Below are 25,018 nucleotides of genomic sequence, written 5' to 3' on the forward strand. Positions count from 1 at the left end.
TAAAAATAGCTCGATTTTTTGTGTGCTTTACCGATAGTTTGGTATGGGTGACAAAGTTAGTAAGGAGACACTGTGTTGTGGTTTAACCCCAGCCAGAAACTAAGCCCCACAGAGCCACTTGCTCACTTCCCCCGTCCACCCAGTGGGATGGGGGAGAGAATCAGAAGGGTAAAGGTGAGAAAACTCATGGGCTGAGATAAAGACAGTTTAGTAGGTAAAGCAAAAGCCACACACACAAGCAAAGCAAACCAAGGAATTCATTCAGCACTTCCCACCGGCAGGCAGGTGTTCAGCCATCTCCAGGAAAGCAGGGCTCCATCACACGTAACAGTTACTTGGGAAGACAAACGCCATCACTCTGAACATCCTCCCCTTCCTCCTTCTTCCCCCAGCTCTATTTGCTGAGCATGACGCCATATGGTGTGGAACATCCCTGTGGTCAGCTGGGGTCAGCTGTCCCGGCCGTGTCCCCTCCCAACTTCTTGTGCACCCCCAGCCTGCTCGCTGGTGGGGTGGGCTGAGAAGCAGAAAAGGCCTGGACTCTGTGTGAGCACTGCTCAGCAGTAACGACAACAGCCCTGGGTTATCACACTGTTCTCAGCACAAACCCAAAATGTAGCCCCATACCAGCTACTACGAAGAAAAGTAACTATCCCAGCTGAAAGCAGGACACACTGCGAAGGCAGATGAGATAATTTAATTCAGTAATGTAATTCAGGGCTGTATACGCTCCTTTAACATCCAGGCCTTTTCTTAAATGTAGTTTGATGCATTGTACAAACCATATTGTCTAAAAGAAGCAGAATACAAGTTAGCACATGACTAATAACTGGTTTTTGCTTTCACAAAATGCCTCTTAGCTTTAGATTTCAAAGTGGTTTTGTAGAGAAGTGTAGGTATTTTTCTCTTTTATAGATGTGGACCCGATATACAAGAAGCTAGTGACTTGCTTAGCACAGAGGAATGGATAGGTTGATTAGCTAGGGGTACGGAACTGCACCCACCTTCTCAAATGTCATCTTAGTGCCCTCTTCAAACCTTCTTTCTCATTCAACCTTTTACATGGGTATCAATGCCTATTTCTGTACCTACGTATGGTAGTGAGGTCTTAACAGTGAGACATTTTCCACTTCTGTTTTTAATAGATCCCTTCTGCTTGCGGAGCTTGAGAAGGAAGAGAAAGAAAAGGACTGGTATTATGCCCAGCTTCAGAACCTGACTAAAAGGATTGATAGTCTCCCCCTTACTGAAAATGTAAGTACCTTCAGTATGTTTGGTCATGTATCTGGTGCTGTGATCTCTGTTTAAATGCTCTGTGTATTTTGTGAAGTTGGTGACTTTCTCTACTATTATTTTAATTTAAAACATTATTTATTCACTATGTAAAACTAGCTTAGCCTAAACAATGCATTTTTCGTATATAATTTTACACATTTATACTGATAGGTATGAATTTTGTCAGTGATAGAGAGGAGCACTGCAAAGTCATGGCGACAAATGAATTACATGTCAGTATGCTGCTTCCTTAACTCTATCCTCCAAAGGTCTTTTCTCTATCCATTCTGTTATTTAGTGGATTCTTTTCTTTTTGAGAGCAATATTAGCCTAAGAGACAATTAAGGAGCTCTTAATTTATAACAGCAAGAAAGTGGTGCTATAGCCTGTGCACGTATTGTTGCTCCAAGCTTTTACCTTGGCGTCTCCAAACTATTTATCGTCAAGTCACCGTTATCTGAGATAATGAAGGTGTCTAATATGCCAGATAGCACAGGTTTTCCTGTTGTCAGAGCTCAGCAACTTGGATATATTTGCAGTGCATTCCTTCTCACATACAGTGTTGGGAAGACCTGGTTACATGTCTTTACCTGATCAGGAATCAGTCAGCCACTTGGAAATGGAAACAGAGAATGGAAACGCTTCCGTGACTGGGGTGGAGCAGCTGCACTTCAGCAAATGTAACACTGAGTCATGGCTGAGCTTATCAGAGCACCAGAAGCAAGGGGAGAAGATCTGAAAAGGATCTTGATCAAGTGCGAACCCTTCCCAAGGACACAGCTGTGTCTGTGTCACTCTGTTGTAGGTTTTAAGATTGTCTCCCCAGTTTCATAGGTAATGAATTAACTTAGGCCTTCTTATGATTAGAATGTCTTACTTAACATCTACACTAAATCTCTTTTGTGATAATTTATATCCATTACTACTTACTCCAGCCACAACAAAATGACAGATCCCATTCTTTTTAGTAGCATTTTATGTACTTGTAGATGATTGTCTCTTTTTGACTCTCTGAACTGATCTTGGTACAGTCTTCTGGAAGGACTGCTCTTGGAGACTCATTCATTTGCAAACTGAGTAATTGTCCAAAACCAGTCAAGTGCTTTGCTCCTGCCTTGAAAAATCTGTATCGGTTGGAATGTCTTCCCTTAAGCTGTGTTGTTGTTCCTGAATTGAACACTTGTCCTTTTAGTTAGGATAGTTAAAAATAGGGTAGGTGGCAGATGAATACTATCACTATGTGCAGTAGTTTGATACCCCTGAATACTTCTGAAAATACTGATTCAGATGGCATGCATAACAATTTTATTGGTATGCTGACATTCGTTAATAGCCAGATATTATAGGCTTGTAAGAATGGTACTGTCTCAATGTTTATCTATTACGTTTAGTCATTTGGCAGAACTTACAGGTAGTCTGTTGGTTAAAAACAAGAACACATAATAATGTTTAATAATGCAGTCATATTTTAAGGATCTGTTACTATGTTTTGTTTGTTTATGCAGTTTGGTGTGGAAAAGTAATTGTTCTGCTTTTGTTCAGAGAAATACATAGTTTACATAAATGTTATTTACTAAAATGCCTTCTCTGTACTTCAATTTCAGTTCTCCTTGCAAACAGATATGACCAGAAGGCAGCTGGAGTATGAGGCAAGACAAATCAGAGCTGCAATGGAAGAACAACTAGGTACTTGTCAGGACATGGAGAAGCGAGCACAGGTATAGTTTGTCTTTCATAATTAGAAGGAAGGGGAAAAGTTTTCCTGCATTTTTATTCAATTATTGGTAGTTGTATCTTTAAACTGTGTGTAAACACAGTGATATCTTAGAGCATTTAGTTGGCCTTTCAAACACAAAAATAGGAATCAGAACATAGGAAATAACTACTCAGCAAAAAGTACCCTCCTCTGCCTGTTCAAAAGAAGACTTATGAGTAGGCAGAGGTAGGCAATTTCTTCAAAAGAAAATACTTTTTAATGATTATTTGTTTATAATTTATTACCATTTTAGCTTCAAACAATCATATATTTGCTCTGTTTTGCATCTGTCATGCTGGGTTTTTTCATGCTTTTTAGTTTAGAATAAAGTCCAGCTACTTTTGTTAAGTTTCCTTAATGAGAAACCATGTATCAAGGAATAATCTTTGAAAACAAAGTATTCAAGTGAGTAAGTGAGTGGCTGTGTGGTGCTTAGTTGCTGGCTGGAGTTAAACCATGACAGTAATTCACATACATATCTGGAATTTGTTTGCTCTCATGAAGAGCTGTTTTGCATTCATGATGAAGACATGTACAATTCTGTATGCAAATCATGTTACATGCAAATGTTACACATTTGGAAGTATAACTCAGAATTTAATTGTGTGGAACCTGTAAATGGAATAATCAGTTGCTTGCTGGTTATAAAAACCATTCCCCCATGGTAGTAGAACAACAATTTGTATTATTTCCTACCATTTATTTCCAGAGATGTTAAATAACCAGCTTGGTAAGATAGTCTGGTTTGGTTTTTTTTATGGTGAATGTTATAAAAATAAGTCCTTTCAATAAAAATAGGCTGTTTAGGCTCTATTTTTCTTGCTAGGTTTACTCAACACAAAATTTTGCTACATAAGAAACATTTCTGATTAATTTTGTTTGTAATTAGAAAAGCTGCTTTAAATTTTAAAGTAAGTAATTCAGTAGGACTTTTCAGAAAATTCTTACGGTTACAAGTATTTAGCAAAACAGATATCCTGCAATTGTCAGGTGTGTACATAAAGGCTGTGTAGGGATTTGTCTATATAGATGTACTCAGACAGAGCCAAGTTTAATCTGCCTGGATAATAACTGGCTCTGATGTGGAAGCTGTATGGCTGTGTTATCAAGGTTTATCAGCACTGGTGATGCCCTGCATGAATTCAGCTGTGCAACTTGTGTCAGCCAGTCCTGAGTGAAGGCAGAACAGACTCAGATTTGTCTGCAGATAACTGGTTACCCCTATTACAGAAGAAAGTGTTACAGCATTGACACTAGAACTTCTGGGAAGGTTTTTTTGCTGCTAACAAACTTAAGCTAGAGTAAGGTGAATTAAGCTAAATAGGTATGGTAGGCTGCTAGCAAAATTCTGAATGCCCTCAGGCAGAGAATAAATGCTACCCAGAGATGTTGAAACATTTTACGGTTTTCTGAATTAATGTTTGCCCATGGGCTTATCACAACTGTTTATGTGTAACACATATTTACAGAAATTGCAGTGTCTATTGTGATTATATAAAGATTATAAAGTAGGAAGTAACTACTTTGCATGTGCTTCTTGTGAATTTGACTGGTAATTCCCCTTGGTTTCATTTCATCAAGGACAGGTGCCAAAACTGTGTAGAAGTTCATTGGTGTACAAATACATAAAAGCAAATTCTGGATTATTTCACTGTGATGTTTAAATATGCAAACTGAAATAGTCATATTTGGCAAGTATAGTGAACTTGCTACTTTTTCAGCTTTCTTTCTGCTCTGTATTTTCTTTCCACCCTAACTGATTGTGACACACAATACAATGCAAAACATAGATTTAAGGGAGAGAATGGTTCAGCTGTATAAAGGCTGACATTGCAGACATCTCTGTATTAAGAGTCCCAAAGATTATTCTGTGAGAGAGCTGATAACCTGCTGTTGCCCAAGCGACTGATGCACTAGCCACCCTTTCTTGTGGACCTTAAGATAATGGCCATCTTCTTTCATCTGTCATGATTGGGCTTTGCTTCCTTTAACCTCTTCTTTCTGAAGCAAGTTAGCTCACAGCAACTCACTGTTGATGTTATCTTTTATGAAGATTATATACAAGCACACGCCTCAACAACAATTACTCAGAAAGATGCACTAGAAGACTGTTAGCAATTTATTTTAGTGTTTAATTATTTACACTAACTTGTACTATTCCCTGAAGCTTATAATTTCACGTGGTAGTTCTTAATGTGAAAAAACCCCATACTTAACATGTTTTATTTTGACTATTCAAATGTTGTAGCCTATATACCTAGTAATAAGTAGAAGCAAACTTAATTTGTGTAAAATATAAAAAATAAAAATTCCAATTCCAAGACTGAAATCATGTTCACATAGAATTTTATTTTTCCTTCATGCCAGAACAAGAAGGATCTCACTTTTTTTAGGCTTAGAGTTCCTTAAAAGCTCACAAGAAGTGTTTATTGTCATAAGAATTTATGCCAAAATCCTTAAAAGTTGCTAAAACAGCAGACCACTACAGATATAAGAAAATTTGGATCCTGGAGTCTCACGCATTCTTTTTTCTGTTTGTACAGTGTTTGGTACAAAGTTATGCTCCTGGTTAATGGAACTCCTTGATTTCCCTCTAATACAAATAATGAATTAGTAGAAAGAAGAATAGTCTGGTATTTAAATCTCTGCACTAAAATTGGGAAGGGTGGATTGAATTCCTGTCCCTCTTGAGGACTCCATCAGTGATACTGGGCAAATCATGCAATTTTTTAAATTTTTTTTTTTCTACCTGCAGAAAAATACTTCCCCATGTTTAGGTGTGTATATGTGGATATTCAGATTCTCTTGATGGATTTATGGAATAAATTGCTGGTTACACAGAAAAAAACTCAAGGGGAAATTTAAGTTGCTCTTAAAGACAATGAGAGACATATTCTGCATGCATCACGTCACCAATGCACAGTTATTTCCAGGAATATATTCTTTCTAATACTTAAGAATTTCTTGATCCAGGAGCAAAGGCGGGATGAATTATCTGTTTACCTCATGTTGTGCTGAAGTGTCTATCTCTGCAGCTTTCAAATTTTTATTGGCATTTTTTCTGATACTTTGCTTTACAAATTCAAATTAAATTTATAGTTTAATGTTCATAGCTTTGCATCTCTACTAAATGTTGACGTTTATGCTGCTTTAGTTAATGCATCCTTTGCTTCACAATACAACTTGTATAGAGTATATGTATCCTGTAACATCTGGGTTTTTTAACATTCCCTTCACTAACCACAGAATGGTTGCAGTGGGAAATGAGTAGCAATACGGCTGTAAAAGACTGATTCAGAGATGTCTATAAAATCCCAGACAAACCAAAGAAGCAGTATGTAGTTTTCTTCGTACTTAGCCTGTTAAATTCTTTGAGATTTGTAGGAGCAGAAAATATTCAGAGGCTGTGCATAACCAAAACTCCCAAATAATTATAGTAACTGAATATGATAGAAGTCATTCAGGATTTCATACCTTCAAGACACTCTGCAAATATAAATCTCTCTCAAATCTCTGTAAGGCAAGTAGAATTCTAACATTTGAGACGAAAGTCAAATAATTTGCTAAAGATCTGCACAAAGTATCAGTTTCAGAAACAGAAAAATTGTGTAAGTTACTAGAGCATTTTTCTTATACCTGAATGTGTACTGTATGATGACCTATTACATCCAAATGAGTATCAGTTTTATTAAAAACCCAACTACCCACTAAGCTTTAAATGTTTGCAATCATGCCTGTGTTTTATTACAAAGAACACTTGAATTACCACATGAATGAAGTAGTTTTGTAGTCAGCTGTATTGGAACAGAACTCTTCATATTGCCATTCTATACAGTAAGTAAAAGAAGTTTTGAACAAAATCAAACAAAAATGCATTCATTTCAGGTGAGGGTGGCGAGAATTCAACAAATAGAGAAGGACATTCTTCGTATACGGCAGCTTCTGCAATCACAAGCAGTTGAAGCAGAGGTTAGTGAGCAATTATTTGCCTTCTTTGTATTATGGTATGTATCTTTTTCTAAAAAACCCCCTGAATTATGTGAATAAAGTGATAGGCAAGATTATTTCCATCAGCTAGTGATGTCACAGTTAATCAGTAGTTTATATATAGGCTGTTACTTGCTCTCTTAACAGTGAACTGAGGGTGGAATACTTGGATTAGTCTTCATGCTACTATTGAACTTTAATCACTAATGATATATCAGAAGTTTAATTTGAAATTTCAGTAAGAATGGCAAAGTGCAATGTATTATAAAGGCTGAGTCTTGGTTTTAGCAAATAGTTATACCAAACAGTTGTACATGCCTTTCTAAATATGAATCTCTGATAAGCACCTTTGTGGTTTGCTTGTCTTTTGAGAGAGATAAGATTAAAAAGAGGGTGAGTACAGCTTCTGTCAGACTTCATTGTAGAAGCCTGGCATATTTTTAGTATTTAAGTGTTGGGTTCTGTATTAAGAAATACAAGATAATGTTTTCTGTAAATACAAAGTCTGTAGTAGTAATTGCCATTAGCAAAAACTGCTGTCACAGTGGAAATTCACTTACAAGGTCAACTCCATTTCTCGTACTGGTAAATTAAATATAAATTTTATGTTGGACCTGAATATTTTATGGTTTATCTTCACCCAGAGTAACTACTGTGAAAGCTCAGAGTAGCATTTTGGTTACTAAGGAATGTATATTTTTCCATTTTGAAAAATAATGATTTCATAATTGCAGGATTCGGGGGGAAATCTGGTTTTGTAAGTGAAGCAGACAATAGTGTGTATAATCAAAGTTGCCTGGTCTTTTGACATATTAGCCAATCCAGGTGTTTATACACATTGATGAGATCCCCCCTGAGCATTCTCTTCTCCAGGCTGAATAGTCCCAGCTGTGCTTGCTCCAGTAAGTCCATATCTTTATTGTACTGGGGAGGCTGGAACAGGACACAGTACTCCAGATGCAGCTTCACCAGCTGAGTAGAAGAAGGATCACCTCCCTCAGCCTGCTGGCAACACACTTCTTCATGCAGCCCAGGATACTGTTAGACTTTTTGCCACAAGGGTCCATTGCTAGCCTATTCAACTTGCCCACCAGGACCCCAGGTCCTGTTCTGACAAGCTGCTTCCCAGCTGGGTGTCCCCCAGCATGTACTGGTGCCTGGGGTTGTTCCTCCCCAGGTGCAGGACTTTGCGCTTCCCCTTGTTGAACTGCGTGAGGTTCCTGTTGGCCCATTTCTCCATCCTGTTCCAGGTCCCTCTGGACAGCAGCGGGACCCTCTGGTGTATCGGCCCCTCCTCCCAGTTTGGTGTCACCTGCAGACTTGCTGAGGGTGCACTCTGCCCCATCATCCAGCTCACTAATGAAGCTGTTAAACAGGACTGGACCCAATATTGACCCCTGGGGTACACTGCTAGTTACCAGCCTCCCACTAGACTTTGTGTTACTGGTCACAATTCTCTGGTGCTCAGCTGTTCTGCCAGTTTTCAATCCACTGTCCACTGATCTAACCCATACTGTCAGCTTGTCTATGATGATGTTATGGGAGACAGTGTCTGAAGGCTTACTAAAGCTGATGTAAATAACATCAGCTGCTCTTCCTTCACCCACCAACCTAGTCACCTCATTGCAGAAGGGTCAAGCCTGTGACCTTTGTAAAACCCTGCAGACTGCTCCCAGTCACCTTCTTGTCTTTCATGTGTTTGGGAATGCTTTCTAGGAGGATTTCCTCCATCACCTTCAATTGCCAGGGACTGAAGTGAGGCTGACGAGCCTGTAGTTTCCTTGATTTTCCTTCTTGTTATTCTTGAGGATAGTGACATTTGCTTTACTCCAGTCTTAAGGAACCTCTCCCTGCTGCCATGACCATTCAAGAGTGGCCTCACAATGGCATCATCCCTCTCCCTCAGCACCCACGGGTGCAACCCATGAGGCCATTAGGACTTGCATATGTCCAGTTTGTTTAAGCTCTCCCTATCCTGGTCCTCCCCACCAAAGGTAAGTCTTCGTTGCTCCAGACCTTCCTTCTGGTCTCAGGGACCTGGATTCCTGAAGGGTGGTTTTACTGGTAAAGACTGAGGCAAAGAAGGCATTGAGTACTTTGGCCTTTTCTGTGTCCTATGTCACCAGGTCCCCTTCCCCATTCAGCGGAAGGCCCACATTTTCCCTAGTCTTCCTTTTGCTGTCTACATACCTGTAGAATCCTTTCTTCTTGCCCTTCACTTCCGTGCATGACTAGACAGCAACTCCTTACTCCTGGATTATGTGACCCCACTTCTGCCTCTTGTATTCTTCCTTTTAATGCCCAGGTTCAGTTACAAGCCTCTTGCTCATCCATACAAGCCTCCTGCTGCCCTTACTTTGTTTCCTACTTGTTGGGATGGACCTTTCTTGAGCTTGGAGGAGCTCAAGATCCTTGAATATCAGCCAGCAGTCCTGGACCAGTCTTCTCTGCAGGGCTGTATCTCATGGGATTCTTCCAAGCAGAGACCTGAAGAGGCTGCAATCTGCTCTCCTGCAGAGCAGGTCTGTGGTCCTGGTTTTTGCCCTTCTCCCTCATCTTAGGATCCTGAACCCTACCATCTCATGGTCACTGCAGCCAAGGCTGCTTCTAACTTTCACATCCTTGACCAGTTCTTCCTTTTTTGTAAGTATCAGATCCAGCACAGTACCTCTCCTTGTTGACTCTTCAGTCACCTGTGTCAGGAAGTTGTCATCAGAGCAGTCAAGAAATTAGAATGTTTCGTCCTGCTGTTGCCCCTCCAGCAGATACCAGTGTGGGTGAAGTTCACCATGAGGCCCAGGGCCTGTACATGTGGGGCTTCCTCCAGTTTCTTGGAAAAGGTCTCATCTGTTTCTTTTTCCTAATCAGGAAGTCTTTAGCAGATAGCCACTACAACAGCACCCATTTTGGTCTGCCTGCTAATCTTCATCCCTAAGCTCTTGACTGACTCCTGACCCATCCCTAGGCAGAGCTCTATGCACTCTAACTGCTTTCTCGCATAAAGGACAACTCCTCCTTGTAATCTTAGAATCATGGAATCATTTAGGTTGGAAAAGATCTTTAAGATCATTGAGTCCGACTTAAATCTTGACACTGCCAAGTCTCACTAAACTGTGTCCCTAAAGTGCCACATCTACGCGTCTTTTAATACTGCCAGGGATGATAACTCAACCACTTCCCTGGGCAGCCTGTTCCAGTGCTTGATAGCCCTTTAGGTGAAGAGATTTTTCCTAATATCCAATCTAAATCTCCCCTGGTGCAAGTTGAGGCCGTTTCCTCTTGTCCTATCACTTGTTACTTGGGAAGAGAGACTGACACCCACGTCGCTACAACCTCCTTTCAGGTAGTTGTAGAGAGCAGTAAGATCTCCCGTGAGCCTTCCCAGCCTGTCCTTCCTAAAAAGTCTGTATTCCTCAATTGCAGCCTTCCAGTCATAGGAGCTGTCCCGCCATGTCTCCATGTTCCCAGTGAGGTTGTAGCCCCATGACTGTACACGCTTTAACTCCTCCTGTTTGTTCCCCATGCAGTGCACATTAGTGTAGAGGCATGCCAGAGAGGCACCCAGCTGTGCCAGTTACCCAGCTTTCCCCACAAGGCTGTACTGCTGCACCTCCTTCCTTACATGCCTATGCTCAAGGGGATTCCACTTCATCTCAGTTGTATGGATTGCCCTTAGGTTCCCATCAGCCAGGGCCCTTGCCTTGCCTGCCCTACCCCCAGCTTCCTTACTCGTTTTGTTGAGGAATTGCTCTGTCCCCTGTTGTTTCTAGCTTAAAGGTCTCCCTACCTGGCTGGCCAGCCTCTCAGCAGATACTTTTGTCCCATTTAGTCAGATCCTGTCCCCAGAGTGTTTCTCTCTGGTGAAAAAAAAAAAAAGCACTGTATTTTGGACTTCCTTAAGCTGAAGGACTCAAACGGCATTGAGATGCAACTACAGAATTAAGGAAGTTTTTCTCTTAATTCTTCACTCCTTTCACTACATTATTTGGGTGCTGAATACATGGAAATTCTAATTTATTGAAATTTCGTTCTGGTGTGCCTTATCCTTACAGTGTCTGGTTGACTAGTTGTATAGTTACAAGTTTTAGGACAGAGTTACCAGGGTGCTAGTGACAAAGGTGGCAGTCACTACACACTTAGTAGCACTTTATAGTGTATTTTAATAATTTCCAAAGGATGACCATCTTTTATGGAAAGCAACTGGATCTAATTCTTAAATTGCCTGGTGGTAAAGAGGAACGTAGTAGCAGTCAAACTGCAGAGTCCATATAGCTGAAAAATTAAAACACGAGACATTTATTGTCTTTTTATACTGTGCCTGATATAGCGATACCCACATTGAACGTGTTCCTTATGTTTATAAAGGTTTATAACAATAGTAAATACCATAGCTTGTCTACTTACACAGTGGGCCCCTGTGGTGATGCCAGTCACTGTGGAGCTCAAGTGCAATATATCTTGTAGACCAAGACCAAATACAATACTGCACCATAAAAACAGCTTTTGGAAATCAATGAGCAGAGAAAATTCTGGCTCACATTTTTACAGTTTGGCAGATTACTAAGTCTTGTAAATGCTACTAGAAAAAGTTGAAGTAATTTACCTGCAAGTGATGATACCTTCAAATTTTGTGAGACTTCGTTAGATATTTTGCAAGATTTTCAGAACAAGGTTTGAAATCCACTGTAGAGTTAGACCACTCCAAAGAGAATTTTTGGCTGTCAGGTACAAATCTGAAATTATTTAAAAGAAAAAAGCAAATTCTTGGCAAGTGTTTAATATGGAGTATTCATTTTGTTATAGTGGTACAGGCCTTTCTTTCATAATATCTGTCATTTGAAACATATGAAATATTTCCATTGGGCAATGTTGCTGTAGATAAAATGTAAAGGATTTATTCCATACAGAACTCAGCAAACTTTAAACTGTTTGGACTGTGATGGACAGGGGTCTCTCAAGTATTTGATTCAGTAGACTTTCTTTTTTCTTTGGCTCAACTGTAGCAAAATTGTTTCAATCTTATGGTTTCTTATTTTTGTTTGTTGCATTGTTCTTTGTCATACCTTTTTACTTAAAGCTGTATGTGTATTGTGTTTAATATGAAGTAATGGCAAAATAAACATTTTCTGGTATCTAGACAACAATAGTATATCTGTAGTTTTTCAATACACAGAAAATAATAGAGTGGTTGAGTATTGGGGAAAAACCAGTGGTTTAGGCATGGAAATATCTTCTGTCCTAATAAATACACAAGGGGCTGCTTTGGCAGCTCATGTTGACAAAGTATTAGGTAAAATGATTTGTAATTGGTTGACTTAGCAAAAATTATCAAGGCCTGCTATGCTTGCGAATGTCATAAAATAGCTAGAGATTTATCATTTTTCTACTAGTAAATACAGGGAAATTAATAATTGATAAGTGATAGCTATTGTTGACTTCAGAAGCACTTAGAAAATAGTGGCAAACAAGATGGAGGGAGCAACTCTATCTTCCTGTAATAGGCACGTGTGGTCTTCCACCATTTTGCTGCAAGAGCAAACAAACATACTGTGTTAAAGTGACTTTTGTAGTCTGATGCCAGAATTCAGAAATTGCAAAGGGCTATAAACCCAGTTTATTCCTCTTCAAAAATTATGCTTCAAAATAGGTGGTGCTGTTTAACCCAGGGGACCTGTGTGCCATTCTCTAGCTGCTGTACCTCATGTACAGGTTACAGTGTCTGCGGCTGTTTACATGCTCTGGTTCTTTGCTGATGTTGTTTGTAGTTTATATATTTTCATCTACAGGTCCTATGTTCCGTGTTAAAAGGTAGTGCAAAGAGGGGACATACTTGCAGTGGTTATACTGTCTTTATAACCACCAATCCACAGTCTGGCAGATGAATATTGATTTATTTACAGTAATACTATATCCATAAAAATATATTTTAATCATCCTTTTGTGTGGATACATATTATTTTTATATAATATCAATATATAATAAATATATGTTGGTACTTAAATATATATTAACACATCTATAATAACATATCTATTTATGTTTATGTAAAGAATCAGTTTTCAGTAAATACCTGCTATCTGTTGCCTTTGTTACTGTTAACTCCTTTGGGCCAGTCTGCATGAACGGAACAGCTTCATACTACAGATTATTTCTGTAGCTGAACTGGTAAAAACTGTGAACTTGCAGATTTGACATTCAAGCCCAGCCAATGACTCATCTGACAATAATGTGTGTGCATGTTGTGAGTGCATACTGCATTTAAAGTTATATAAGCCCCGCTAGTAACTGTTAAAAATTGCCTTATAATTGTAAATTAATTTGGGTGTTATGTTGACTACTTTTTGTAGCGGCATATATTTGAGAGTGCTTGAGTGGGAGCGGGAAGCCACCTCATTCATAAGTAGCATGTAGCAAACAAAATCTGTGTGAATGGGAGAAGGACAGAGTGCTGAGGAGAGTGGAAACTCTTGTCAGGGAATGAAATATCTCTGTGCTTGTGCTCTGGATGCATCAGAACTATTTAACAGATATGTTATCATTACCACTGCAAAAAAAATCGCCCCAAACCCAGGAGTGTTCTTGGAAGAGTAGTAGTATTCCCCCTCAGGTGACCCGGTGGGTCAGAGCCTGGCTAATGAACAGTTCAGCTTTTTGCCTGTAGGCACATTGAGTGCTATTTCCTTCATGGGATTGAAAACTACTGTCACCTAATGACTGGAAAGTTCTGTCCTGAGTTATACCGGACACTTAGATCTAGATTTTGTGAAACTCATCATTTATCCTTTATTCAAGACTGAAAGTACTGTGAGACAGGGGTTCAGCATATAATACATTATACTGTATTCAGCACATAGTACGGCAAGGCCTGATCTTCACTGGGTCCTCACTCTTACATAGGGAACCAAATTTCTTTAGTTGTTGTATGAGCATGGACAACAGTATTATTTCATACACAACAATAGAGATGGTGAATTTTAGAATTAGAGATAAGATTTAAAAGAATAGTAACATTGTGTCTCATTTTGTGAGTTTTGCTTTGTGGGTTACTCATTTTCCATAACTGAACATACAATGTTAAGAAAAATGTTACCTATCATTGTTTTCAATTTTCTCATGTTATTACTTTGTCTAGTACTGCTGTGTTCTTTGACATACCTTATTCTTTTAGTTAAACTGTATAGATTTAATTTTTTATGTTTATCCCTGAATTATCACTTCACACGTATTTAGTTAGTTACTGGTTTCTGAAATTCTGTTCAACGTTAAATACTTTCCACGTTTGAGAATCTAATGTCTTTATGTGAACAAAATAGTTATTATGCTAGTGATACTGTATGATTTTGATCACCAGGTAACTAAAGAAGTTTCAATGAATGTACATTGAAGAGAAGTATGTTTCTGCTAAAAGTTAAAGAGAAATTTACATAAAGCAAGATGAGGCAGACTGCTATCATGGGCTGTACTGCTCAAGAACATTGCAGAGCCGCATAGAAGCTGAACTTAATATACCAAGTGTAGTTAAATTAACTGAGAGGGATAGAAGAGTGTTGTCTGTTAAGGTAGTAGCCTCTGAGTCTGAAAAATGAGGTTTGGCATCAAAACTAATACTTTGAGAATAATCATGCTTCAGAGGTAAGGGTATACATTTTCAACTCCAGATTTCAAGCCAGTTCCATCGACAGGATTATTTATGTCTTTCTGAAAACCTGAGACATTTTAAATGTTGGATAGATAATGTAGTGTGACAACAATAGATAATGTTGGATACTTCACAACTGCTCAGTTATTTTATTTACTTTATCAAGAAACTGTATTCAAAGGCCTGATTTTCGCGTTGATCTCATGATCCCTGTCAGTGGCAGGGACACCAGTTCAATTTTCATGTAGATGTATAGAAAATTGGGTCTCTTGAAGGAACTGAAACGTGTCTGTACCAGCTTGCCAGATCAGTTGAAATTATTTTGATAAAATATTAAATGGATCAGCATCAGGTTGTATAAATTTTATTTGCATCAAAGTGGTTATTCCTGCACTGTTTGTCCTTAAAATTTTGAAGGATTCTTACAGTACAGGTATCCTTCTGTTGACACAGAAATTACTCATCTTTGAATGCGAAGCTTAATTAAACTATGCTAGCCGTAGTCTCCAGTAAATGTACAGATCACGTGACAGTGCAGAGAAGAGAGTTGTTTGCTCCAATTCTGTTACATTTCTGATAGTGATGTGAGCACAGCTGGTGGAAAATGGTGTTCCTGTGTGTCACAGCAAATCCTTTGTCTTGCAGGGCTATAATCCTCAGAGGACATGCCTCACTTTCATCTTGCAGTTTTTCAAAGACACTCAGTCTCAGCTGTTAATTTTTGAGGCTAAGGTTATGAAATACAAAGTACTGTTCACTGACTTTGTGAGGATGCAGCATTGATGCATTCACAGTCTAGAAAGCTTTGAATGGTAAAGTGTACTTCACTTCTGTATGTAATTTCATAAACTCTTATATTAACAGAGAGCACCTCAAAGCAAGCATGATGCAGGTTCCCATGATACAGAGAGGCAGAATGAAGGTCAAGGAGCAGCAGAAATCGGCGTGGCAACTAGCAGTACCGGGCAGGTAAATTGATTATTTTGTTTGTTGATAGTATAAATAAATAGTCAAAATGTACAATGCTTATATATTGGTATATGCCTTACGATGTTTGTATGCCTGCTCATTTTAAAAAGATATATGTTTTTCTTCTTTACATCTATACATGCATGAGAAATTTCTTGTATTTATTGGAAAGAAATGCTCTAATAAGATGAAGTATAAATATTCAATAATGCAGGGAGCATTTTTCTTTCGTTTAAATGATTAATGAGCCTAATGCTATGAAGGAGATAACAAGAATGACTACAGAAAATGTATTTTATTGTAGGTGAACTGTAATATTAGAAGTATGATTTAATTATGGAAAATTTTTCAAATTTTCACTGTAGTCGTTTTTAAAAAAGAGGAGAACCAAATGGTTTGTCATTAATGTTTCTTTAATACTGTTTTAGCTAAATCTTTGAAACAGTAGTCTCAATGAGTTAATCTCCTGGAGGTGGACTGAAGGGTTATTTAAATTCTTCTAAATAATCTTTCATTGCTGTTCCTTTTATTAGTGAAATACATTAGTGGAATATTTTGAGGGGTACATTAAATTCTTTATTTGTCTTTCAAAACAAATATTTATCAAAATTTATGACTTCCTTCTTTGGCTAAAAATGCTTTGATTTATTTACCATGTGCTAATGATCATTCCCTTCATGATTTCCAACCGTAGCTGGGACATACCCACTAGTCATTTGAGTTCTTAAAAGTTCACACTACAAATTTAATAGTTGGATTCATACACAAAATATTTTTGCTACTCCAGGGAAGTAGAGTTATTTAAATACTTCTGAAAGTGTCTTGTACAAGAAGATTTATCAGAAAGAATTGTGGTTTGGCTAGAATATTTCACTTGATTAAATATTAAGCACAGCCCATAGTTTTGCTTTCAAAGTATGTTTGATTACCATTTGGAATTAAGTTCCGTCAGCCATATCCAAGCAATTGCTTGAGGCTCTGACTCTAATTCTTATGACAGCTTTATCGTCTGGGAAGAAAATAGTTCAGTGCTGCTTTGGGGCTGAAAGCCTAATGTACTTAAATAATTGATGTATTGTGGCTGTATCTCCGTCTTCAGTCTGTGAATCAGGAGATTTTCTGGACAAAATTTTACAGGGAAGGAAGGAAGAATTGTCATGTCTTGGCAGACCTATGCAAGTGGGAGATTCACTCAATAGTTCATTTGACATCTTATGTTGACGATTTGTGCAGTTTTGAACTTTGCCTCATAAAAATGTATAAAACATGCATATTCCTTCCTCCTGGAGGTGGATAGAGTTGGGGCACTGAATCTGTGTTAAAACAGACATCTGGAGATTATTTACTTTCAGTGCAAGTCCAGACAGAGGAGGTTTAATGGATTGGGCATAACATTTATTTCTGATAAACCAGCTCAATATACTTGGAGCATCACTATTCAGTGGAGTGCAAAAATATTTTAACCAAATCATTTAGTTCTAATTGGTTTTGTTGTCACATAATCAATGTTAATTGAAACACTGCCAATTGAATCTAGAATTTTTCAGGAATTCAGTTATGTCCGTTTCTGCAGCATCTTTCAGCTGTCTTCTCTTTTCCATTACACTCACTATCCTGCTGCTGAAGTAAAATTTTTTCATACCTTTGTTTTGCAAGTTTTATAAAGGAATTCAATGAGATTGTCTATTTTGTTAAGAAAATGTGCCACAAAATAGGGAAAATTACCTAATTGACAGAGTAAATAGCAAGCATAGTAAAACAATGAGTGAAGGATGGTAAAATATGGAAAGAGAAAACAAGATGAAGTAGACAGACAGGAGAAGATTTTGAAAGAGAAGGTTCTACACAAGAAGGGTCCACTTAACATATCCTTGCCATTTCTCATTTTCTCAGATGAATGGCTACACTACACTAGTTTTTTCACATCAGCCTTTAGGAGCCAGTAAGAAATGTAGTTACACTTCATTTGGGCATCCTGGCATCCTCAAAGTAGCAAGGCCACGTGATGTCTCTGAACGGAACAGTTAGCTGAATCAAAGTTGATACAGTTTTGGGGAAATGATAGGAAGATTACACTATTTCTGTCTACACCATGGTGAATTTTAACAGGTAGTGCTCCAAACTTAAGTACTTTTTACCTTCTTGGATTAAATGATCATACTGAACCTAATGATGGAGAATTCCGGCAAGTACCTCATGTTGAACCTGTAGTCCTCTGAATGTAGTTTGAGGTCAAGATGGTATGAAGGCATTGCTTGGTGTAAAAATCTGGGAATTCATTCCTATATTCCTAGCACTGCAGATTATTTTAAGTGAATAATTGAGAAAATCCAATAGAATTTTCATTTTAAGCTTTAAGATTTTGAATTTTTCCTATAGTCAATAGAGAAAATAAGGGTTTGTTTACATAGGAAATATATATTTGAATAAATTGTGTGAATTTAAATAATTCTAGTTATACTCTTTCAGCATATTACTTATTCTGGAACATGCATGAAATGTTCTGGATTCAAATGGGAGAGTGAAATGAGTATAATATTGTGTGTTTAAATATTCCAGTATAGCTAGGATTTTTTTCTGTCTAGTCAAACACTACATAAAGTTATTCCTACCTTTTACTTATAGTCACTTTCAACTTCAAATTTAAGATGTTGAACTGTATGAACAGCAAATACTCGGAGAGGAATATTCTTTCTTTATGATGCACCTAGGAAAAACATAGAAATTATTTCAAAGTGTCTTTCATACGGTTTTCTTCAGTGTGTTACATATTTTTATTGAAAAAAATTCATTCTCATTGATCCAGATAATTTGCAAAACAACATTTTCAAGCTAAGCTAATGATTTCATGAACAGATTTTAGCTTTTGTAGAGGATCAACAAAAGACTGGTGATTACCTCAGTAAAACTGTTCTGATACTGAAAGTGTTCGCTAGTCAAATGTATTTTTAAGTTCCCCAAAGTGAACGGGAAGGGAGGGACATAGTAAGGGGAACTTCATAGATAGGAAGCAGAAGAAAAGAAAACAACAACAAAGAAAAAAAAAGGCAAATAGTGTGAGTGGATAAAAGGTGATAAAAAAAGGAAAAACATAAATACACAAAATGGATTAAAAGAGGACAAAGATGCTAATAACTGTGTCTTGCTACTACACGTAGCTATTTACAGTAATTTCTAGGAAAATTACAGCAAATAGTGTCAACATTATTTTATACCTTTTCATTAAAAAATGAAATGGATTCATCCACTCATAATTTGCTTTTGATATGGACAAATTCAAGTAGGGTTACTCCTTGTCCAGATGAATTTCTTTTTACTTGTCAGTTCTTGCATACTTGCTTGTGTTCTGAAGAAGTACAGACTCACTCCTCTGTACTACATAATCTGACATAAAAGTTGAGGCTGTTTTTTTCTCTCCCTGTAAAAACTGTAATTCGGTTTGTTGCAAAGTCCACTTCTCGGTGAAAATAGTAATTATAAAAGAATTCCATTGAAAAGACAACTCTATTGAGACTTACTTTCAGGAAAAGTGGTTAATAAAACCCAGTTGAACTGTGACCCCTAAGTTGTGTCAGGGCAGAGAGGACCTAACTTAACAAAAGTAAGTTGACAGTTCATTACCATCAATATGATTTCATGATCCAGTGCTGAAACTGAATTGGGCAATAGTTATTTTTTCACTCAGATTTTTTTTTATACTGAATTGTTGTTTAAATTTGTAGGGTTCTGCTGCTCGAATGGACCACGAGACAGCCAGTGTCATGAGCTCTAGTAATAACTATTCTGTTCCTCGCAGACTGACAAGTCATCTGGGTACCAAGGTAACCGAAGATTACAAACCACAGGTCGCTAATGCTACATTTTTACTAATACAATAACCTCATTGTTTCTGCCAATAGTACTGATATTAGCTGAAAGATCTATCCACACAGTGATTTTATCGAGTTAAAATTTTACAATATTTTTTCAACTTTTAAACTATATGCACAGAAATCCTTTTTTTTTACTTACTGATGATCAGTTAAGAGTTGCTACTGCAAGGAAAAAATGAAATTACTAGAATGTCTAAAAAGCTTGTGATGTTGATTTATAATCCATGATGAAAACTAATCCTTTTAAGAGCAGTTCTTCGAATACTTTTCCAGAGTCCAAATCCATAAAGCAGATGCAGCTGCTAAGAAATCGAATGAACAACAACAACAACAAAAAAAAAAAAGTTATGTAAGCCCTTCACAGTGATACATGTCTGTTCACAAAAGACTGTGCTCAAACTATATGTGCAGTATGAAAAGAGATGGGGGAAAAAGGGGCAAATCTGTAACACAAAACTGAGTTCATGAACCACTGGAGTTTATACTGCCTCTGGAATCAGCAGCAGTATAGATATTATCGGTGGTGTGCTGGCTGAGCACAGTCTTCTGGGAATCAGAGCTTATTAGCTTGACATAGTATTAATTACTTTGGGCCTTAAAACAGTGTTACAATGTTGTCATTTTGGTCCTGCATGGTATGCATATACCAAATGGAGGTGACATCAGCTAGTCTATCTATGAGTTTTCCTTGCAAATTGTAGAATTCTCAAAAGCTGCAAACAGTGGGAGAGGCCTGAAGGCAGGGAAAGGGACTGAGTGTGGAAGGATACAGGCAAAGAAATAGTTTGAACTGAGTGTGCTGTGGGGTAGGAAAAGCTTAACATTAATGCCTGAGAAGAAGGGAAAGTGGTAGAGGGTCTAAATAGAGGAATGCATTTACAGATGCAGAAAGAGATGTGTCAGTGGGCAGTGTGTATATACAGAGGGAGAGACAGACAAATATTTTTTTAGTTTTTCCTGTACTATTATTTGCCACAAGCTGGAGGCCGGATTGTGGTGGCTTCTTCAGCTTTATTCTCTGACAAAAACTTTACCTTCCAAATCCAAATAACACTGGATTAAAGCTGCCACTTGAAATATCTGTCAAGAGGCATGCATAAAGCAGATTAAATTCACTCTCCCTTAGGAATCCAAGTGGTTTGTTTTAATACTACATTTGATTTTTCCCAGACCAAGAAAACAGCATCTCCAAACTGGGATGCTAGGCTGTCATAAAATTGGCTCCAAGATTATTTCAATGGATTTTGCATGTGATCATACGGTTTCACAGATTCTGTTTTCTACAGCTTCAGCAATCCTGTATTATTTAGAGAAGTACATGTTAACAGACTTGCTGCTTGATCTACCCCCTGCTATCCAATTTTTTTATAACTTGGTATTTGTACTCATCTTCAGGCACATTTGAATTGTCTCTGAAGAAACCAATTAAATAATTCATTGGTCTGGTAACCAGTGCAAGTATCTAGTTATTAGTAGAAAACTTTGTCTAAGAGTCCAAAGTCTCATTTCTTTCTTAATTGGTATATTCTAAAGAATCACACAGTCTGCTGCTTCACAATTCCCTTTGATAGTTTCTTTATGTTGTGCTTTGATTTTGAATGTTCCTGTTTATCTTGGCTTTAGGAGTTTGGAGTTTCTAGGTAGTATCTAACACCATCCTCTACATCCTGTTACTCTACTAAAAGTTCATTAGAAGAACCAAATGCATTTCTTGATCTAAAGCTATTGAAGAAAACAGAATGGGAAAGACAAACCACTGTTGACCACTGTATTACATGACAGCCAAGGGAATCCCTCAAAAATTGCTATTTTTTAATAAGAAATTTGGTTACTCCAAAGTAAATGTGTAATGCTGGGTTTTCATGGCTTGATTTGATTTGACAAATGCTCAGGATTTTATGTATATTAAGTGAGCATTTGTTTGCTTTACTGGTTTTATCCCTGTAAATTTGAAAAGGTGTTAATTTAACTCTTCCATTTAGCATTTGCTGTAAATAATCTGGTCCATATGCAAGTCAGTCATCATAACAAAAAATGGTTAGTTAATTTGAAGTAGGTTTAAAGGAAAACTTTAAAATACAGGGATATCAGATTTTTTTAGCATGATGTAAGCTAAAAACACATGTAATCATTCTTATCCTTTGTCTAAAATAATGGCATTTAGTACCACATAACATAGTTTTTCACTGAAGAGCATCTTTACATGTAAGTGTGATTCATACAGAACATATTTTTTTGAGACAGAATTAATTTTAAATATATTTTAGATTTCTCAAACTGAAACACTTTCATTAGTATGTTTATTTAATCTTTTTGTACAATGGAAGTTTAGAAGTCTTTGTCATTGGTCTTGTAAATTAATACAGTTACATCCAGCTGCCACCCACTTCTTCTAGCCACTTAACTACTAAGTGAAATTTATTAAATTATGAATTCTGAATTCTAATTAGCACAGATTTTTGCACCATTAAATAAGGTTTTCTTGTTGGTGTACCATTCAAATTTAATTTTAGTTTAATTTAATGTGTATCTTTTAAATGTAACTGTATTTTTAAAATCATTTGACCTGCAGGTGGAAATGGTGTATTCGTTGTTATCAATGCTCGGTACTCATGATAAAGATGACATGTCAAGAACATTGCTAGCAATGTCTAGCTCCCAAGACAGCTGCATAGCCATGCGTCAGTCTGGATGTCTTCCTCTCCTCATCCAGCTTTTACATGGCAACGATAAAGACTCTGTCTTGTTAGGAAACTCTCGTGGTAGTAAAGAGGCCCGTGCCAGAGCCAGCGCAGCACTGCATAACATCATTCACTCCCAGCCTGATGATAAGCGAGGCAGACGGGAAATCCGCGTGCTCCATCTTTTGGAGCAGATCCGTGCTTACTGTGAAACATGTTGGGAATGGCAGGAAGCACATGAACAAGGCATGGACCAAGACAAAAACCCAAGTAGGTTCTGCAAGCTGTATAAAAATGTTGCAAGGATATATTGAAAACAGTGAATTTACAGAAAGTACAACGTTAATCTGACTTCTTGTTGAATGTATGTGAGTGTGTGTGTGTGTTGTTTTGTTAAGCTGAGGTAGTGTTAGGAAATAGTATCTATTACAAATATGATACCCTATTTATAAACTTGTTGTTTAAATCATAAACCTTGCTGTGCTTTCCAGATAATAGTTCTAGTGTTCTGTATTTATAATCTGTAAATTAATATTGAATATGTACTCATTCTGTTTTACATTTTAGTGGATAGTGAAACATACCTACATAAATAATCCCAAACTGCTTTGCATGGAGATGTATTCAGGAGATAGTACATTTCATTTAGAAGAGGAACAGAGAGCACAAATTTCTCAGGGGACAGTTAGAAGAAAGATTTAACCTTCTGGATTGCTTAGCTGCTTTCCTGAATTGAGGGCATTTTTTAAATATGGGCTGCAGGTGTCTGTGACAGACGTATTACTGAAATCAGTGGGCTGCATCATGGGTGTTGGAGTTTAACACAAGAACCATTTAGCAGGAGTGGGGGTCTGAACAAGATGTACCACTACCATTTGTGCATTAGCCAGAATCTAGCTCACAAAAGTATGAGCTTAAAAACATCTCAGTTATGTAACAAAGGGTTTAATTAACCATTTGTAAGGACTTAACACCCAAAGAAGCAGCTTCACGTTAGGTGGCATATTATATTATTTAATGCCACCAGAATATTTAACCTTATTGATTTGTTTCACTAAGATTATTAATTTTTAAAAATAATAAGATAATTCTTTTGTACTGGGAGTCATATTTCTTACTTAATATGTACATTTAGGACTCTGCCTAATTTCTTTTTCAGCATCAAGTGTATTTATAGTACACACATTTGTAAGTAACATTCTTAACTAATTGTCTGTTCGTGGATTACTGGGAAGATACAAACCCTGAACAAAACTGCAACTGATTTATTTTAAGATCAGATTCACTTTGGAAAACTTAGGATCTAGACAAAATCATCTAGGAAATACTAATTGTTACCTATTTCTGGATCAGTGCCTGCTCCAGTGGACCATCAAATCTGTCCTGCAGTATGTGTTTTGATGAAACTTTCGTTTGATGAAGAACACAGGCATGCAATGAATGAGCTTGGTAAGACCAAATGTATTTCCCTGACTTCCTTTGAGAAGCTTGCTGGGTATGCTGACACTTGTGTACCTCACTGAATATATGGCTTTTTTTTACTACTAGTTTAAACAGGTCATCAGTTCATTTGTGTCAGTTGCCCTCTAAAGTGATGAATGCAGTTTAAATTAACCAGACCATTTCTGAGTAGATAAATTACTATGTCAGTTACTCTTTTTTCTGGCATTAATTATGAATTTTGGAAGAGTATTATTATTATGCAAATATTTGCAAATTTAGAAGTGTTGGACTTACAATGGAGACTACTTTCCAGGGTGGGAGGTTTTTTATTGGTGTTTTGTTGGGTTTTTTTGTCCTGAGTTGGTTCCTGTCTTGACAGCTTGAACTTTTTTAGTCCGTGCTCAGTTAATTCTGTGCATGCAATTTTCCTTAATTTGCTACATTTCATTATCAATTAAAATATTCTATGTATTTTTCACTGAAACTAACATTCCGTGATAATAATTAAATCAGTAGTTTTTCAGATTTACTAAATAGCCTTTTATGTAACTGGTGTGAGTTCATTGGTCAGACATGATTTTGGCTGGGTGGAATTAAAAGACGAGTGTGCTTCTTACTTCCTCATAATTCTTCCTGTTCCCATTTTCCCCTGAAATCTCGATGTCGTGCTATCATACCTTGCAGCTGCTACTAAGCACAGGATTCAAGATCCAGAGTCAGTATTTAACAATTTATTTACTTTTCTGAGCCTTTGGGTTTTAAGATGTGATATTTGTTCTCTGCATATAAATCCAATTTGCTCCTTGGTATATATGTATTGTACTCATGATATTAGAGTACAGATACTACTTATTGTCTTGTTTGTTTTTAAAGGAGGTTTGCAGGCCATTGCTGAACTGTTGCAAGTGGATTGTGAAATGTATGGACTTACAAATGATCACTATAGCGTTACCTTAAGGAGGTACGCTGGAATGGCTCTGACAAACTTGACTTTTGGAGATGTGGCAAACAAGGTAAGAGTAAAATTTTAAACACACAGTAATTTCAGTTCATAGCTATGTTTGAATTGTAGTTCTCAAGACAGGTGACGAAAATCTCCAGGATAGGATATTGAGTTTGAGCTCAAGACAGAGCTTCAAACTACCTGTCTTTCCCATCCTGTTCCTGACAGAGAGCACCACAAACTGGATGTTTTATCATGCAAGTATAGTATCAACTCTCAAATTAAATCACTTTTAATTTGTCACTGAAAGTAAGGTTTTTATCTATTGGCTTAATTTTTTAATGAGCATTAGATTAGCACATAATGATTTTGAACCAATGATTACGGATAGTGACTGATTTTTCTGAGGATGTTGAACTAGAACAGTTAATTGAGTCAAATTTTGTAAAGTT

The 25,018-nt window shown here is 37.3% G+C and overlaps 1 protein-coding gene across 3 annotated transcripts in view; it reads left to right on the top strand.

Moving 5' to 3' along the window:
• APC (adenomatous polyposis coli) overlaps positions 1 to 25,018 on the top strand; it is a 101,196-nt gene that overhangs the window by 63,554 nt on the left and 12,624 nt on the right. For 2 of the 3 annotated variants that reach the window (XM_010563455.1, XM_010563458.1), the window contains 8 exons: positions 1,146 to 1,254; positions 2,880 to 2,993; positions 6,917 to 7,000; positions 15,523 to 15,627; positions 19,350 to 19,472; positions 22,072 to 22,450; positions 23,534 to 23,629; positions 24,497 to 24,636. In XM_010563455.1, the coding sequence (XP_010561757.1) occupies positions 1,146 to 1,254; positions 2,880 to 2,993; positions 6,917 to 7,000; positions 15,523 to 15,627; positions 19,350 to 19,472; positions 22,072 to 22,450; positions 23,534 to 23,629; positions 24,497 to 24,636 (1,150 nt within the window). The remainder of the gene's footprint in view (positions 1 to 1,145; positions 1,255 to 2,879; positions 2,994 to 6,916; positions 7,001 to 15,522; positions 15,628 to 19,349; positions 19,473 to 22,071; positions 22,451 to 23,533; positions 23,630 to 24,496; positions 24,637 to 25,018) is intronic. The other variant, XM_010563457.1, reaches the window with a different exon arrangement.

This window comes from Haliaeetus leucocephalus, unplaced genomic scaffold (genome assembly GCF_000737465.1).
Source record: "Haliaeetus leucocephalus isolate CR32 unplaced genomic scaffold, Haliaeetus_leucocephalus-4.0 Scaffold167, whole genome shotgun sequence".
NCBI lineage: Eukaryota > Metazoa > Chordata > Aves > Accipitriformes > Accipitridae > Haliaeetus > Haliaeetus leucocephalus.